This window comes from Palaemon carinicauda, chromosome 2, assembly GCF_036898095.1.
Source record: "Palaemon carinicauda isolate YSFRI2023 chromosome 2, ASM3689809v2, whole genome shotgun sequence".
Lineage (NCBI taxonomy): Eukaryota > Metazoa > Arthropoda > Malacostraca > Decapoda > Palaemonidae > Palaemon > Palaemon carinicauda.
This window is the reverse complement of record NC_090726.1, coordinates 203,408,867-203,426,135: the sequence shown is the minus strand read 5'-3', so window position 1 is coordinate 203,426,135 and position 17,269 is coordinate 203,408,867. Positions and strand designations below refer to the sequence as shown.

Genomic DNA, 17,269 nt, shown 5'->3' with positions numbered 1-17,269 from the left:
TCCTTACCTAATACCTTACAGAGGGGGCTAACACCCCAATGCGACCCCCCTTACACTGCCGTATTTTAAGTTAGCCGTAATCATACAGAACAGGTGGCCGCTATTATACATACACCCCCATGGATTGTAGGTTATGTTGGGGGGGAGGGTAGTTAGTTGATGTCCATTTTTAAGGCTCCTGGCTCCAAAAATACCTATAACTCTTAATACATCAAAACACTTATTTTTATTCACTAGGAAAAGTTACCCTGACGGGAAGTACAGTAATACCGTAAATATTCACCGGCTAAGCACTAAGTGCCATGAGGCTACGCTACCCTAATACTAGGATTTTTGTTTTAGCCTATAGTAAAAATTGCTAACCCTAAAGAGACTAGCTTACCTAAATTACACAAAATATCACACGTTGATTAAATATTATACAAAATACTCTATAAACACACTTAAAAAGGACGTTTGTTATGGAATCAGCTGGTCTTCTACGTCTGTCTTGTCTGCCAGACTTTCTTATAAATTCTTAGTCCAGCGTTACCAGATGATTTCCACTGGATTATCATACATGAACCTTAAAATTATCGTTTTTTAAACCAAAATTATCGTAGACTCTTTCAACATGATTATTAAGGAGTAACATATATAGTTTATTTCAAGGTAATTTAGTATAATTGTTTAATCGAACACACACACATACATTGTATATACCAGAGGTATGTATCGTATATCGTACCGGACCCAAAATAATCGTACATGTACGATAATTATCGTACGAATGGCAACCCTGTCTTAGTCGTCAAATCCAATATAGTATTATATCGAGTCGCAGTCTTTGTAACGGCTACCCGTTTTTTGGATTTTTTTTTATTTAAATTCCCAATTAATAGTTTAGAGTTATTTTATCATTTATTATCTGGTTTTACACATTTTTTTTTAATATTCTTATATTCAAAAGCTCATCTCATTGTCTATCTTGAATAGTAACAATGTTTTTATTGTTTTTTTTTTATTTCTGGGTGTGGTTTCATTGATAAATTTCACTAATTCATTACTATTTTTTTAGGATTTAAAGTTCTTATTAATAGTTTAGACTTCTTTTAACATTTCTTTTCTGACTGCACAATTCTTAAATATTCTTATATTCAGAGGTTTCCCTCATTGTCAATACATATTTTCTATATAAAGCAGAAAATGTGTCAGAATTTCGTCTTCCTCTTCTCATAATTTGCATATTGTATGAACAGTTTCAAACTTACTCCTCAGTTGTAGGCCTATATCTAATTTGTTAGTACATAGACCTACTTTAAAAAAAAAAATGCTGTATCTTCTCCATTTCCTCCATAAATTATCTATTTTCCTTTCATATATGATTTCCATCTATAGTAAAGTTGCATGTTTTTATGTCCAAATACTTTTATTACTTTGTCTCAAATCTGGAATAGTCATATAAATTGTAAGACAGCATTAGGAGTTCTCTTGTGTAGCCTATTATTATTATTATTATTATTATTATTATTATTATTATTATTATTATTATTATTATTATTATTATTTACTAAGCTACAACCCTAGTTGGAAAAGCAGGATGCTATAAGCTCAGGGGCCCCAACAGGGATAATAGCTCAGTGAGGAAAGGAATGAACTTGTGAGGAGACAAAAATCTTAACATAGGCAAAAACTAAGGATGTGGGGTCTGGGGGAGCCTATAGGTCTATCTGCTGAGTCACCAGCAGCAATTGCCTGGCCCTCCTTGGTCCTATTTTGGGTGGAGAGGGGGCTTGGGCGCTGATCATATGTATATATGGTCAGTTTCTAGGGCATTGACTAATGCTAGACTCAGCCTACAGTAACGCTAACAGAGTAGAAGGATTAATTTTTTTTTTTTTACAAATGTTTTCTGACCCATTTTCCTGTTGTTAAAATTAGGAAGCTTTTTCGATAAGCTATTTATTTTTATTTCATTATGATTACTCAACCACATTATTACTTCGGCCATATCATTTAAATAGATTTTCTGAGTCGTTATATATTTAACACCACTCCTACCTGACCTGGATTCCAATATATATATATCATGCGAAGCTGGAGATAAGATGAAACACACACAAACAAACATACACCTACACACACAGATATGTGTATATATATATATATATATATATATATATATATATATATATATATATACATATATATATATATATATATATATATATATATATATATATATATATATATACATATATATATATATATATATATATATATATATATATATATATATATATATATATATATATATATATATATATATATTTATGCATATATATATATATACATATATATATATATATATATATATATATATATATACATATATGTGTGTATGCATATATATATATATATATATATATATATATATATATATATATATATATATATATATATATATATATATATATATATATATATAGTATACAAACACAAACACACACACACACATATATATATATATACATACATATATATATATATATATATATATATATATATATATATATATATATATATATACGTATATATATATATGCATATATATATATATATATATATATATATATATATATATATATATATATATATATATATATATGTATACAAACACAAACACGAACACACACACACACACACACACACACATATATATATATATATATATATATATATATATATATATATATATATATATATATATATATATATATATATATATATATATATATATATATATGAAAATACACTACTTTAAATTACATTTCTTTAATAATGTATCAATTGTATTTCCTAAAAACACATTGTCCACACGCTTCCGTTGTCATGGTACAGCTATCTCAGTAATACGAGTTTATATTTCCCAAGCACTAGCACTAGGGTTGTGGTGGCCGATGTGGTAACGTCCCTGACTGGTGAACGCCAGACTGGGGTACGAGTCCCGCTTAAACTCGTTAGTTTCTCTGGTCGCTGCAACCTCACTATCCTTGTGAGCTACAGATGGGGGGTTTGGGGGAGCCTATAGGTCCATCTGCTGAGTCATCAGCAGTCATTGCCTGGCCCTCCTTGGTCCTAGCTTGCGTGAATAGGGGGTTGGGAGCTGATCATATATATAGTCAGTCTCTAGGGCATTGTCCTGCTCCATAGGGTACTGTCACTGTCCCTTGCCTCTGCCATTCATGAGCGGCCTTTAAACAATAATAGGAACATTTTTATTTTAGCCAAACGAATATTTGACATTTGGCTATGCATAGTCAGATCCGGTCTAGCCAGTGAGCAGCTGCTAAAAAAAAAAAAAAAAAAAAAAAAAAAAAAAAAAAAAAAAAAAAAAAGTCTAGTCGGACACAACAAAACTTTCCTTCTCTTGATATATTATCTTTATCATTTCAGCAAAACCTTTTATGGCTATATTAATCATTTCAGCGAAATTTTGCATGGCTATATCTATAATTTCAGCTAAATCTTGTATGGCTAAATGAACAATTTCTGACGATATATCTCACATAACTAAAACAATTTAATGATTTTGCTTTTAAATGGCACGAAGGGAAGTTATAATCTCGAGTTGCCATCTTGTTTTTTGACGTAAACAAGAAAATCACGTAGTTTGATATCCGCTTGACGTACAGTGATTCCTGAGCTGTTTTGAAAACCACTTCTGTACTGTGCTTGACTCGGAGGTACTCAAAATTGCCAGTGATTATACGTTTATACGTTCTGAGTTGTAATATTGTTATTGTTTTGGGTTTAAATCCAACCCTCCACTGAAGTCGAGTGAACTACTTCTCGGGCGGGTCCATATCAATCATCTAACGAAACATTTCCCTTATAACTTGTACAATTCCTTGATTGCAGCATTTTCCAAATCATATGATCTTGTGAAAAGTAATGTCTTTAGTTTCTTCTTAAATTCAATTGCTCCCTTTAAGTCTTTCATTGCAGTTGGCAGTTTATTATAATGTCTAGGCGCACAGTAGCTAAAAGTAATAGTAAGATCCTATCTGGAATAAATTATCAGTGATCCTTCTGAAGTTGTAATAACGAAATCCTATCTGAAAAAACTTCTCAGTGAATCTAAATTCTGAAATTGTAATAACAAGATCCTATCTGAAAATTTGCCAGTAATCCTAAATTCTGAAGTTGTAATAACGAAATCTTATCTGAAAAAACTTCTCAGTGAATCTAAATTCTGAAATTGTAATAACAAGATCCTACCTGAAAATTTGGCAATAATCCTAATCCTGAAGTTGTAATAACGAGATCCTATCTGAAAAATTGTCAGTGATCCTAAATCCTGAAGTTGCAATACCGAGATCCTATCTGAAAAAAAAATTCTCATTGATCCTAAATCCTGAAGTTGTAATAACGAGATCCTATCTGAAAAAATGTCAGTGATCCTAAATCCTGAAGTTGCAATACCGAGATCCTATCTGAAAAAAATTTCTCATTGATCCTAAATCCTGAAGTTGTAAATTCTGAAGTTGTAATAACGAGATCCTATCTGAAAAATTGTCAGTGATCCTAAATCCCGAAGTTGTAATACCGAGATCCCATCTGGAATAAATTGCCAGTGATCCTTCTGAAGTTGTAATACCGAGATCCTATCTGGAATAAATTGCCAGTGATCCTTCTGAAGTTGTAATACCGAGATCCTATCTGTAATAAATTGTCAGTGATCCTAAATTCTGAGATTGTAATACCGAGATCCTATCTGGAATAAATTGCCAGTGATCCTTCTGAAGTTGTAATAACGAAATCCTATCTGAAAAAAATTTCTCATTGATCCTAAATCCTAAAGTTGTAATAACACGATCCTATGAAAAAATTATCAGTAATCCTAAATTCTGAAGTTGCAATAAGATATTACTTGAAAATCTTAGAATTTCAGTGAAATCAAGATTGTGAACGACCAAAAGTTAGGAAGCTTCAGTTGAAAGTCTCCTCCGGAAATATGGTGTTCCTGCACAAGTGTTCCTAACTTGTGAGCACATTTTTGAACGAGTTACTCTCTGAAGTTGGTGCTAGTAACGTGTTACTCTCTGAAGTTGGTCCTAGTAACGTGTTACTCTCTGCAGTTGGTGCTAGTAACGTGTTACTCTCTGAAGTTGGTGTTAATAACGTGTTACTCTCTGAAGTTGGTGCTAGTAACGTGTTACTCTCTGAAGTTGGTGCTAGTAACGTGTTACTCTCTGAAGTTGGTGCTAGTAACGTGTTACTCTCTGAAGTTGGTGCTAGTAACGTGTTACTCTCTGAAGTTGGTGTTAATAACGTGTTACTCTCTGAAGTTGGTGCTAGTAACGTGTTACTCTCTGAAGTTGGTCCTAGTAACGTGTTACTCTCTGAAGTTGGTGCTAGTAACGTGTTACTCTCTGAAGTTGGTGTTAATAACGTGTTACTCTCTGAAGTTGGTGCTAGTAACGTGTTACTCTCTGAAGTTGGTGCTAGTAACGTGTTACTCTCTGAAGTTGGTGCTAGTAACGTGTTACTCTCTGAAGTTGTTTCTAGTAACATGTTACTTTCCGTAGTTACTTCTTCTCAGTTACTTTCAAAACCTGCCACTGGGACCTCAATGTTGGAAATGATGGAGTCTGGTTTTCATGAGCCAAATCCGACTGGTAAGATATTGAATTTTTCTGTAATTTCTGTAGTTGTTTGCAAATTACACAATTCATATTGTTTCATTTCACAGTTTGCGCATATGATTCCAATAACTTTTATCTATCCTTATTAAGTAAGTCATCATCATCCTCTCCCCCTACGCCTATTGACACAAAGGGCCTCGGTTAGATTTCCCCAGTCGTCTCTATCTTGAGCTTGTAAATCAATACTTCTCCATCCATCATTTACTTCACGGATCATAGTCCTCAGTTATGTATGCCTGGGTCTTCCAACTCTTCTAGTGCCTTGTGGAGCCCAATTGAAAGTTTGGTGAACTAATCTCTCTTGGGGAGTGCGAAGAGCATGCCCAAAACCATCTCTATCTACCCCTCACCATGATCTCGTTCCCGTATGGCACTCGAGTAATCTCTGAGTTTCATTTCTAATCCTCTCCTGCCATTTAACTAAAATGTACTTTTCCTCTTTACAGACTTAGTGTCATAAAAATTGATATTTCTTTCCGTGTAATATGAGTAACAAAGAACAAATAAATGAATAAATATGAAGTTATAAAAAAACAGGAAACAGTTTTCTTCATAAACGTTTTTCAAAGTCGAATGTTGCAAGAATAAAATGCTAAAAGTACAGTTATTATTATTATTATTAATTGCTAAGCTACAACCCTAGTTGGAAAAGCAGGAAGCTATAAGCCCAGAGGCCCCAACAGGGAAAAATAGCCCAATGAGGAAAGGAAACGAGGGAAAATAAATTATTTTAAGAACAATAACATTAAAATAGATATCTCCTATATAAACTATAAAACTTTACAAAACAAGAGAAAGAGAAACAGGATAGAAAAGTGTGCCCGAGTGTACCCTCAAGCAAGAGAACTCTATTGTATTTCAATTTCTCGCGAAGTTTTAAAACAAAAGATATTGAGAAATGGTAAAATTTTATACCAAACCGTCAGTTTTCGTTGGGTAGTCTTGGGTAGTGCCATAGCCTCTGTACCATAGCCTTCCAATGTCTTGGGTTAGAGTTCTCTTGCTTGAGGGTACACTCGGGCACGCTATTCTATCTTGTTTCTCTTCCTCTTGTTATTTTCAAGTTTATATATGAAAGATTTATTTCAATGTTATTATTGTTCTTAAACTTCTTGTAATTTTTCCTTATTTCCTTTCCTCACTGGGCTATTTTCCCTGTTGGAACCCTTGGTCCTATAGCATCCGGCTTTCCCCACTTGGGTTGTAGTTTAATAATAATAATAATAATAATAATAATAATAATAATGTTATTATTGTTCTTAAACTTCTCTTGTAGTTTTTCCTTATTTCCTTTCCTCACCGGGCTATTTTCCCGGTTGGAGCCCTTGAGCTTATAACATCTTGCTTTTCTAACTAGGGTTATAGCTTAGCTTGTAATGATAATAATAATAATAATAATAATAATAATAATAATAATAATAATAATAAAATTCTACAGGGGCTACTGATAACATATACAATTTCCAAAAAATTGTTACATTTCTCATTTCAATGTAAATATCACCCACGAATGGCATTTAATACCGAATTCTATCTTGGGAATATATATATCCACTTGGAATTCATTTTATGGTAACAGCTTCTGAATTCCAAGTGGATGAGAAGCTGGTATGGTTTCCGGCCCACAGGTGGGGGTTCGAATCTCCACCCGGCCAGAAGCTGTTACCATAAAATGAATTCCAAGTGGATATATATTCCCAAGATAGAATTCGGTATAAAACGCCTTTCGTGGGTGATATTTACATTGATTGAAATCACGTGTGCTTGTGATATATGTTCATTTCTCATTTCAAATTCGTATTTCTTAAGACTCTCCATGTTCCTCTTGCAGACAGTCAAGGAGTCGATCTGGAAGCAAACGAATCTCTACCACAGGATCCTTTACAATTAACCAACCTCACACTGTCAGTATTAAGTTGCATTCTATTGGTCCTTGGAATTGCCTTAATCATTCATTTGATTCGAATGGAGAAGAAGAGGATTAAAGGTAGAGTATTTTCCATTCATAATCGACCAGGAAATTGAGAAAATATTAAAGATAAATATTAAATAGATAGAAAAGGATTAAAGGTAGAGTATTTTCCATTCAAGACTCGATCAGGAAATTGAGAAAATATTAAAGATAAATATTAAATAGATAGAAAAGGATTGAAGGTAGAGTATTTTCCATTCATAATCGATTAGGAAATTGAGAAAATATTAAAGATAAATATTAAATAGATAGAAAAGGATTAAAGGTAGAGTATTTTCCATTCATAATCGATTAGGAAATTGAGAAAATATTAAAGATAAATATTAAATAGATAGAAAAGGATTGAAGGTAGAGTATTTTCCATTCATAATCGATCAGGAAATTGAGAAAATATTAAAGATAAATATTAAATAGATAGAAAAGGATTAAAGGTAGAGTATTTTCCATTCAAGACTCGATCAGGAAATTGAGAAAATATTAAAGATAAATATTAAATAGATAGAAAAGGATTAAAGGTAGAGTATTTTCCATTCAAGACTCGATCAGGAAATTGAGAAAATATTAAAGATAAATATTAAATAGATAGAAAAGGATTGAAGGTAGAGTATTTTCCATTCATAATCGATTAGGAAATTGAGAAAATATTAAAGATAAATATTAAATAGATAGAAAAGGATTAAAGGTAGAGTATTTTCCATTCATAATCGATCAGGAAATTGAGAAAATATTAAAGATAAATATTAAATAGATAGAAAAGGATTAAAGGTAGAGTATTTTCCATTCATAATCGATTAGGAAATTGAGAAAATATTAAAGATAAATATTAAATAGATAGAAAAGGATTGAAGGTAGAGTATTTTCCATTCATGATCCGATCAGGAAATTGAGAAAATATTAAAGATAAATATTAAATAGATAGAAAAGGATTGAAGGTAGAGTATTTTCCATTCATGATCCGATCAGGAAATTGAGAAAATATTAAAGATAAATATTAAATAGATAGAAAAGGATTGAAGGTAGAGTATTTTCCATTCATGATCCGATCAGGAAATTGAGAAAATATTAAAGATAAATATTAAATAGATAGAAAAGGATTAAAGGTAGAGTATTTTCCATTCATAATCGATCAGGAAATTGAGAAAATATTAAAGATAAATATTAAATAGATAGAAAAGGATTAAAGGTAGAGTATTTTCCATTCAAGACTCGATCAGGAAATTGAGAAAATATTAAAGATAAATATTAAATAGATAGAAAAGGATTGAAGGTAGAGTATTTTCCATTCATAATCGATCAGGAAATTGAGAAAATATTAAAGATAAATATTAAATAGATAGAAAAGGATTAAAGGTAGAGTATTTTCCATTCATAATCGATTAGGAAATTGAGAAAATATTAAAGATAAATATTAAATAGATAGAAAAGGATTGAAGGTAGAGTATTTTCCATTCATAATCGATCAGGAAATTGAGAAAATATTAAAGATAAATATTAAATAGATAGAAAAGGATTAAAGGTAGAGTATTTTCCATTCAAGACTCGATCAGGAAATTGAGAAAATATTAAAGATAAATATTAAATAGATAGAAAAGGATTAAAGGTAGAGTATTTTCCATTCATAATCGATTAGGAAATTGAGAAAATATTAAAGATAAATATTAAATAGATAGAAAAGGATTGAAGGTAGAGTATTTTCCATTCATAATCGATCAGGAAATTGAGAAAATATTAAAGATAAATATTAAATAGATAGAAAAGGATTAAAGGTAGAGTATTTTCCATTCAAGACTCGATCAGGAAATTGAGAAAATATTAAAGATAAATATTAAATAGATAGAAAAGGATTGAAGGTAGAGTATTTTCCATTCATAATCGATCAGGAAATTGAGAAAATATTAAAGATAAATATTAAATAGATAGAAAAGGATTAAAGGTAGAGTATTTTCCATTCATAATCGATCAGGAAATTGAGAAAATATTAAAGATAAATATTAAATAGATAGAAAAGGATTAAAGGTAGAGTATTTTCCATTCATAATCGATTAGGAAATTGAGAAAATATTAAAGATAAATATTAAATAGATAGAAAAGGATTGAAGGTAGAGTATTTTCCATTCATAATCGATCAGGAAATTGAGAAAATATTAAAGATAAATATTAAATAGATAGAAAAGGATTAAAGGTAGAGTATTTTCCATTCATAATCGATCAGGAAATTGAGAAAATATTAAAAAAAAATGTAAAATAGATGATATACAGTATATGTTTTTTCGGTTTAATATTAATTCATAATTTTATGTTAAAAGTTATTTTTAGGAAATATGTTTTAATGATTTTAATTGTGATATATGATAAGGAACTTTTATGAATCCTGTAATTTCAAGGACTAAATTGTGTATAAATTAAATAGATTATATACTGTATGTGTTTTTTGGTTTAATATCAATTTATAATTTTATGTTAAAGTTATTTTTAGGAATTATGTTTTAATAGTTTTAAATGTGATATATGATAAGGAACTTTTATAAATACTGTAATTTTATGGACTAAATTGTGTGTAAATTAAATAGATTATATACTGTATGTGTTTTTTGGTTTAATATTAATTTATAATTTTATGTTAAGGTGATTTTTAGGAAATATGTTTTAATGGTTTTAAATGTGATATATACTAAGGAACTTCTAGGAATCCTGTAATTTCAAGGACTAAATTGTGTATGAATTATGTAAATATTCCAATGTGTGTAATAGATTCATGCTAACAAGTAATTATGTTTATTGAAATATTTAATATAAAATTTGTAATAATTAAAAATTTATCTATCTATCTATCTATAGTGGGTATCTATAACTTATCTGTAGGATGAATCATATGTACTTTCTTCTAGTAGTTGTATTTTTTAAGTTTTTTAGTATTATATGCATCGTTTAATGTTTCAGAAGAATGAAAATGATTAAGAAAGTGGATAATGTAATCTCTCCTATATAATAAAGAGCAAGTGTCGGGCTATATATATATATATATATATATATATATATATATATATATATATATATATATATATATACATATATACTGTATATATATTCTGTGTATATATATATATATATATATATATATATACATACATATATATATATATATATATATATATATATAGTACTGTATATATATATATATATATATATATATATATATATATATATATACATATGTACATATATATATATATTACATATATATATATATATATATATATATATATATATATATATATATATATATACTGTATACATATATACACACATATATACATATATACTATACATACATATATATATACATATATACAATATATATATATATATATATATATATATATATATATATATATATATATATATATATATATATATATATATATATATATACAGTATATCGGTCACGCTCAGCTCTCCCCAGTCCCTCAGGTAGGGAGAGAGAGAATAGTCATACCCTGGTGAGAGGGGGCTGTGTGTGTGTGTGCCTATCTATCTAAACATTGAGCCAACAATTTTACGGGTCGCGTGCACTAGTAATGAAATAATCAGTTAAAAAATAAATTACAGAAATAATCATTAAGAAATATGTTTTCCTTAGCAGTTTTCAAGTCAAGTTTTAATCTTGAGTTGAAGACAATAACAACCTTGATAAGAATAAAAACAACACGTGTCCTGAATTGTGCAAAAAGGCCTTTGCCAAACATAACAATGAATGGTTTATGAACTCTTACTGAGTGGGGTTACCTTAACGTGGTGAAAGTGTTTTATGTATCACCATGATCAGCAAAGCTGTACTAGTCAGGGTCACCTATATTAGGTTGGTTTTCTGTGAGCGATCAAACGACAATATCCCATCATCACCAGTCCGCAGTTGACCAGGGTGGTGAGTGGTGGTGAAAATTGGCCAAGCCCTAGACATGAATAAGGACATGGCTGAGGCCTTTGTCATGCAGTGGACTAAAAACGGCTACCCTTGCTGTTGTTGTTTTGTTGTTATATGAACTAACAGGCTTCGATCAATAAGGAAAAGTTAGAATTATAGTTTAAGGAAAGAATTTCACATTTCAGTCTATGGTCTCATCCAGGCTATCTTAAATGTGCAATACTAGCAAATAAGAAAATAAAATATAAATATTATTCCTTACATCCATAGTAGCTAAAAATTTTGTACTTACAGAATCCAGAGCAGCTATATTCGCCTTGAGGGAAGCCCCACCCACACCAAGAACTGATTTCAATATTATTCCCTTATATCTATAATAGCTAAAAATTCTGTACTTACAGAAACCAGAGCAGCCATATCTAGCTTGAGGGAAGTCCCACCTACCTCAAGAATTGATCTCAATGCTATTCCCTTATATTCATAATAGCTAAAAAATCTGTAATTTCAGAAACCAGAGCAGCCATATCTGCCTTGAGGGAAGTCCCACCTACATCTAGAACTATTCTCAATATCATTCCCTTATATCCATAATAGCTACAAATTCTGTAATTTCAGAAACTGGAGCAGCCATATCTACCTTGAGGGAAGTCCCACCTACATCTAGAACTATTCTCAATATCATTCCCTTATATCCATAATAGCTACAAATTCTGTAATTTCAGAAACCAGAGCAGCCATATCTGCCTTGAGGGAAGTCCCACCTACATCTAGAACTATTCTCAATATCATTCCCTTATATCCATAATAGCTACAAATTCTGTAATTTCAGAAACTGGAGCAGCCATATCTACCTTGAGGGAAGTCCCACCTACATCAAGAACTGATCTCAATATCATTCCCTTATATCCATAATAGCTACCAATTCTGTAATTTCAGAAACTGAAGCAGCCATATCTGCATTGAAGGATGTCCCACCTACACCAAGAACTGATCTCAATATCATTCCCTTATATACATAATAGCTACAAATTTTGCAATTTCAGAAACTGAAACAGCCATACCTGCCTCAATACTATTCACTTATATCCATAATAGCTAAAAATTCTGCACTTACAGAAACCAGAGCAGCCGTATCTGCCTTGAGGGAAGTCCTACCTACATCAAGAACCGACCTAAACGTGGAAGCACATCCCCAGCCTGTCAGATTCAACTGCGACAGGAGAAGCGAAAACTACTACGTGGAAATAGACGAAGCCTTTTGTGAAGCGCAAAATAAGTCGACGTACGACGAGACCGAAGTCTGCAAGGAACTAGATGCCTATTACGACTCCTTGTTCGGACGTGATTCGGTCATTTTCCAGAAGAATTTAAACACCACACATCCTGATCTCACACAGGGGAAAGCTGAGGCCGTTTCTTCATTCATTAAGAGTTGTACACTAACTAGTACAATCTCTTAGCTATAAGTCTTATTAAGTACTTTAAGTAACATAGGGAATTTCTGCAAATGGTGTATGCACATAAGTTTTTTTTCTATAACATTTTCATTAGTTATAAAGTACTAGAACATGCATGTATGGAATGTTAACTTAATTCAACTGTGAAGGTTAATGTAGTATGAGATACCCCATTGATACAATGAAGGGTACTAAGCTGAAAACGTACACTATTAAAAAACGCATTTTGACACAGGGAAAATCTATTTTTGGCTGAGATAGTCATGTCTTCCTGATGGAAGTTCCTCAAAGACATCTTTCTAATTGGGATATTTCAGAAATATCCCAAGTAGAAAGCTGCCTTTGAGGAACTTCCATCAGGACAACATTGCTCGAGCCCAAACAAACCTAATTTTAATCGAAAATTCTCTGTAAAAATATACTGTTCTCAGCCATATTTCAGTAAAATACAGGCGACCGTAATTTTTACCGTACTTTGTTATCATCTTTTACGGTTGGTGACAGTGATATAACTCCTTCAAGTCAAAATATGTTTTTAAAACGGTAATGCCAAGGGCTCAAACTACAAGAGAAGTAATGAACAATTAAAATAAAATATTTTAAGAACAGTAACATTAAAATAGATACTGCATGTACTATAGAATATAAAAACTTATATAATAGTGTGCCCAAGTGTACCCTCGGCCATAAATTTGTTTTACTTGTCCCAACGTCCAAGCTTAAATCCTCTGACTGGTTATTTTCTTATTAAATAAATTATAAGTTAAATTTAACAAAAGTGTTTCGTTTTCCTTTTCCAAGTTAATTTGTTGTCACCTTTTTTTTCAAAAGTGTTCACATGTGACTATCACCATATGTAATTTTCTTTCTCACCATTATCCTGTGACGAGCCGAGAGAAGGTTGCGACTCAAAGACAGGATGGAAGCAACTGAGTGGGTTTATTATTGAACGCTCTCCTTTATATACAAAAGCTCAAGGCGACAGGAAATTTCCTGTTCAAAAATCGACACCGTTGCCATTGAGAAAAACAGACATGTTTTTTCAGGTTCTTTTTAGTGCGAGGGGAGAGCGAAGATACAAGCACAAAATGAACTATGTACGATCGTGTGACACACGGTTGGTACAATCCCTACATTAAGGGGTCGGTTGCCTAATGCGCCCTCTTTCGCCAAACCTCTTTTCTCCATAAATCCTTCACCTCATCTCGCAATCTAATTCTCTGCCTCCTTCTCGATCTTCTCTCTATAAATCGGCCTTATACATATCATAAATATGAGAATATTTGTCGAAGCTACTCCTGAATCCAGTTATACATCTGAATAATATAAATGGTTAGTCCTTAGTTCTGCCATTTATCAATGATGGTGGCAGTAACCTTTTTTTGTCACGGTGGATGACTTCAATAACACTATTAGTTACCGGTACGGTTTATAAACGTCAATGACGAAAAGCACCAGGGATTTTAACCTAATCTGTCAAAAATTTGTTTCATCTTCTTGATGTTTTCCGATGTCTGTCAAAGTATCAAATGATGAACTGTTCTAGTGTCTACCTTGAGTCAGCACAGTTCACGTATCGGCCCTGTTCTGAAATTCTATTGGAAGCATCATATATGTCTACTGTAGGCTCTAGAGGCTTTAAATATGCGGCCCCAAGACTATACAATAAGCTCCCACTAGACATTATTATTATTATTATTATTTTTTTATTATTATTTGCTAAGGTACAACCCTAGTTGGAAAAGCAGGATGCTACAAACACAAGGGCTCCAACAGAGAAAATAGCCCAGTGAGTGAAGGAAATAAAGAAAAACTACAGAGGTTTAAGAACAGTGTAAGGACAGTGAGACAAGCGTCACCAAGATCAACTGATACTTTATTCGAATGTGCACGGGAGTATATTACAAGGTGCGGACGGAAAGGTAGGATGACGCTGGCGCCAAATCAGATTGAAGTGCCCGCCAAAATATATGTGTTTTCTTACACTTACAAATATATGAATTATGAGTTAAAAGAAACATGTTATGAAATGATCATATGTAAAAATGTAGCTCTGGTAGAGCGGAATATATATACATGGGAAACCACAGTGTGGCGAAAAGAGAATTCAAATAAATAAGTAATTTGTCGATTTTCTGGACGACGAAGGGATCGGTGTCCTTACAAGTACTCCCTCCCAAGACATCGGGCGGCGTAGAGGGCTGATGATAAATCTTCGTATCTTTTCGGGCGTCGGAGGGTTCCTCTTGTTTTTGAACGGAGGGGCGCGCTGGCGGTCGGTGTAAGGATCTCTTCCTCTTGTCGTCGTTTGATGATTTTTCTTTCGTTGGGCGGGTTGTTTTGAGGTGGAACTCTGGATCTGCCAGGTCCGGCGGAGGCGGTGTCGCTTCCTTCGAGAAACGCTGGTTTCACGCGGTCTATTGAGACCCAGTCCTCTTGGCCGTGGAAGTCGAGAAGGAAGGCTTTCGTTGTCTTTTTAATTACCCGGTAGGGGCCTCGATAAGGTCTAGTCAGTGGTTTTCGATGAGCGTCGACACGGACGAAAACGTACCTGCAGTCATCCAGGCTTTTTGGCTTGAAGTGCTTGGTTCTGTCCTGGTAAGTTTTGAGACACGGCCTGAACTTCCTGGCGATGTCCCTTAGGTGATCCAGCTGCGTGTCGTCGGTTGATGAGGGAAAGAATTCGCCAGGAACTGCGAGCGCTTCCCCATAAACCTTTTCGGCGGGCGAAGGTTCGCCGTCTGCGCGAGGGGCGGTGCGAAGGCCGAGGAGTACCCAAGGAAGTCGTGATTTCCAGTCCCCGTCGGTGCAGCTCGCCATCAGGGACGCTTTGAGGGCGCGGTGAGTTCTTTCGACCATGCTGTTTGCCGCGGGGTTGTATGCCGTGGTGCTGTGGAGCGTCGTCCCCATCAGGTTCGCCAAAGCGAGCCATATTTCTGAGAGGAAAGCGGGGCCTCTGTCTGTCGTGATGTCGTCAGGAACGCCAAACCTGCTCACCCAGCTTGACAGGAGGGCTTCGGCGCATGCTTGAGTCGTAGCTTCGGTCATCGGCGATGCCTCCAACCACCTCGTGGAGCGATCGATGATCGTAAGTAGGTAGCGAGCAGATCCAGAAGGGGGCAATGGTCCCACGACGTCGATGTGTATATGGCCAAAACGTCTTTTTGGCTGGGGAAAATCGCCTACCCCCGATTCGGTGTGACGGCTGACCTTGCTTGACTGGCAGTTGATGCATGACTTCGCCCATTCCCGGGCGTCCTTTTTTATCCCTGGCCAGACAAACTTTTCAGACAGAAGGCGAGCGGTGGTGCGTCCTGAGGGGTGTGAAAGTCCATGGATGATATCGAATATTTTCCTTCTGCAGGAGGCTGGTACCCAGGGACGTGGGCGGCCCGTGCTGGTGTCGCAAAGAATAGTTACTCCTGCAGGTCCGAGGGGAATCGCACTTATCCTGAGCGCGGATGGCCCCGTCAGGTGATCCTGTGCTTCTCGGTCGGTGCGTTGTTCGGTTGCGAGATTGGCGTAGTCGATTCCCAGGTGGATCGCATCAATTTCAATCCTTGAAAGGGCGTCCGCGACTGGGTTTTTCTTTCCTGGGACGTAACGTATGGTGCACCCGAATTCGGCGATTGATGCGATATAACGTTGTTGTCGGGAGGACCATGCGTCCGTCGATTTCGTGAAGGCGTGTACGAGGGGTTGATGGTCCGTCACGATTGTGAAGGGGGTACCCTCCAAGATGTGCCTGAAGTGGCGGACGGCGAGGTAGACGGCGAGGGAGACGGCGAGGAGTTCCCTATCGAAGGTGCTGTATCTTGTTTCGGCGGGTTTCAATTTCTTGCTGAAGAATGCCAGCGGTCGAGGAGAACCATCGACGAGTTGCTCCAGCACAGCCCCACAGGCGACGTTGCTAGCGTCGGTCGTTAGTCGCAGGGGCGCGTTGTCGTCGAAATGAGCCAGGGTGGTGGCATTCGCAAGGGCATCCTTCGTCCGAGCGAATGCCTGTTGCTGGGGCAAACCCCACTCGAGTTTTTTTGCTTTTCCTTTCAGGACGTCGTCGAGGGGTGACAGGGTTTGTGCGATGTTGGGGATGAAGCGCCTGTAATAATTGACCATTCCCAGGAACTCCTGAAGTTGGCGGATGGTCGTAGGCGTCGGGAACTTCCTGATGGCATCGACCTTGGTTGTCATGGGTTTTACCCAGCGTGAGGATACGCGATGACCAAGG

General features: G+C 34.5%; 2 protein-coding genes across 5 annotated transcripts in view; one reads left to right on the top strand and one right to left on the bottom strand.

The window, feature by feature from the left end:
• Nucleotides 1-538, bottom strand: part of LOC137629846 (deoxyribonuclease TATDN1-like) — a 73,590-nt gene extending 73,052 nt beyond the window's left edge. For 2 of the 4 annotated variants that reach the window (XM_068361504.1, XM_068361502.1), the window contains exon 1: nucleotides 444-538. The gene's annotated coding sequence lies outside the window, so the exon portion shown is untranslated. Of the gene's footprint in view, nucleotides 1-382 lie in introns of all 4 variants that reach the window. The other 2 variants (XM_068361505.1, XM_068361494.1) reach the window with 1 other exon arrangement.
• A 4,221-nt stretch (nucleotides 539-4,759) lies between these two features.
• Nucleotides 4,760-13,771, top strand: LOC137623037 (uncharacterized). The gene is made up of 3 exons (XM_068353673.1): nucleotides 4,760-5,660; nucleotides 7,519-7,674; nucleotides 12,701-13,771. The coding sequence occupies exons 1-3, from the start codon at nucleotides 5,555-5,557 to the stop codon at nucleotides 13,042-13,044; spliced, it is 606 nt and encodes a 201-aa protein (XP_068209774.1). The 5' UTR covers nucleotides 4,760-5,554; the 3' UTR covers nucleotides 13,045-13,771.
• The last annotated feature ends 3,498 nt before the right edge of the window (nucleotides 13,772-17,269 follow it).

Bases quoted from the DNA above. Each gene is read 5' to 3' on its own strand.
- LOC137623037 (XM_068353673.1), top strand. From the start codon at position 5,555: ATGTTACTTTCCGTAGTTACTTCTTCTCAGTTACTTTCAAAACCTGCC. The intron at 5,661-7,518 runs GTAAGATATTGA...TTCCTCTTGCAG, and splicing joins TCATGAGCCAAATCCGACTG to ACAGTCAAGGAGTCGATCTG. The intron at 7,675-12,700 runs GTAGAGTATTTT...CTGCACTTACAG, and splicing joins GGAGAAGAAGAGGATTAAAG to AAACCAGAGCAGCCGTATCT.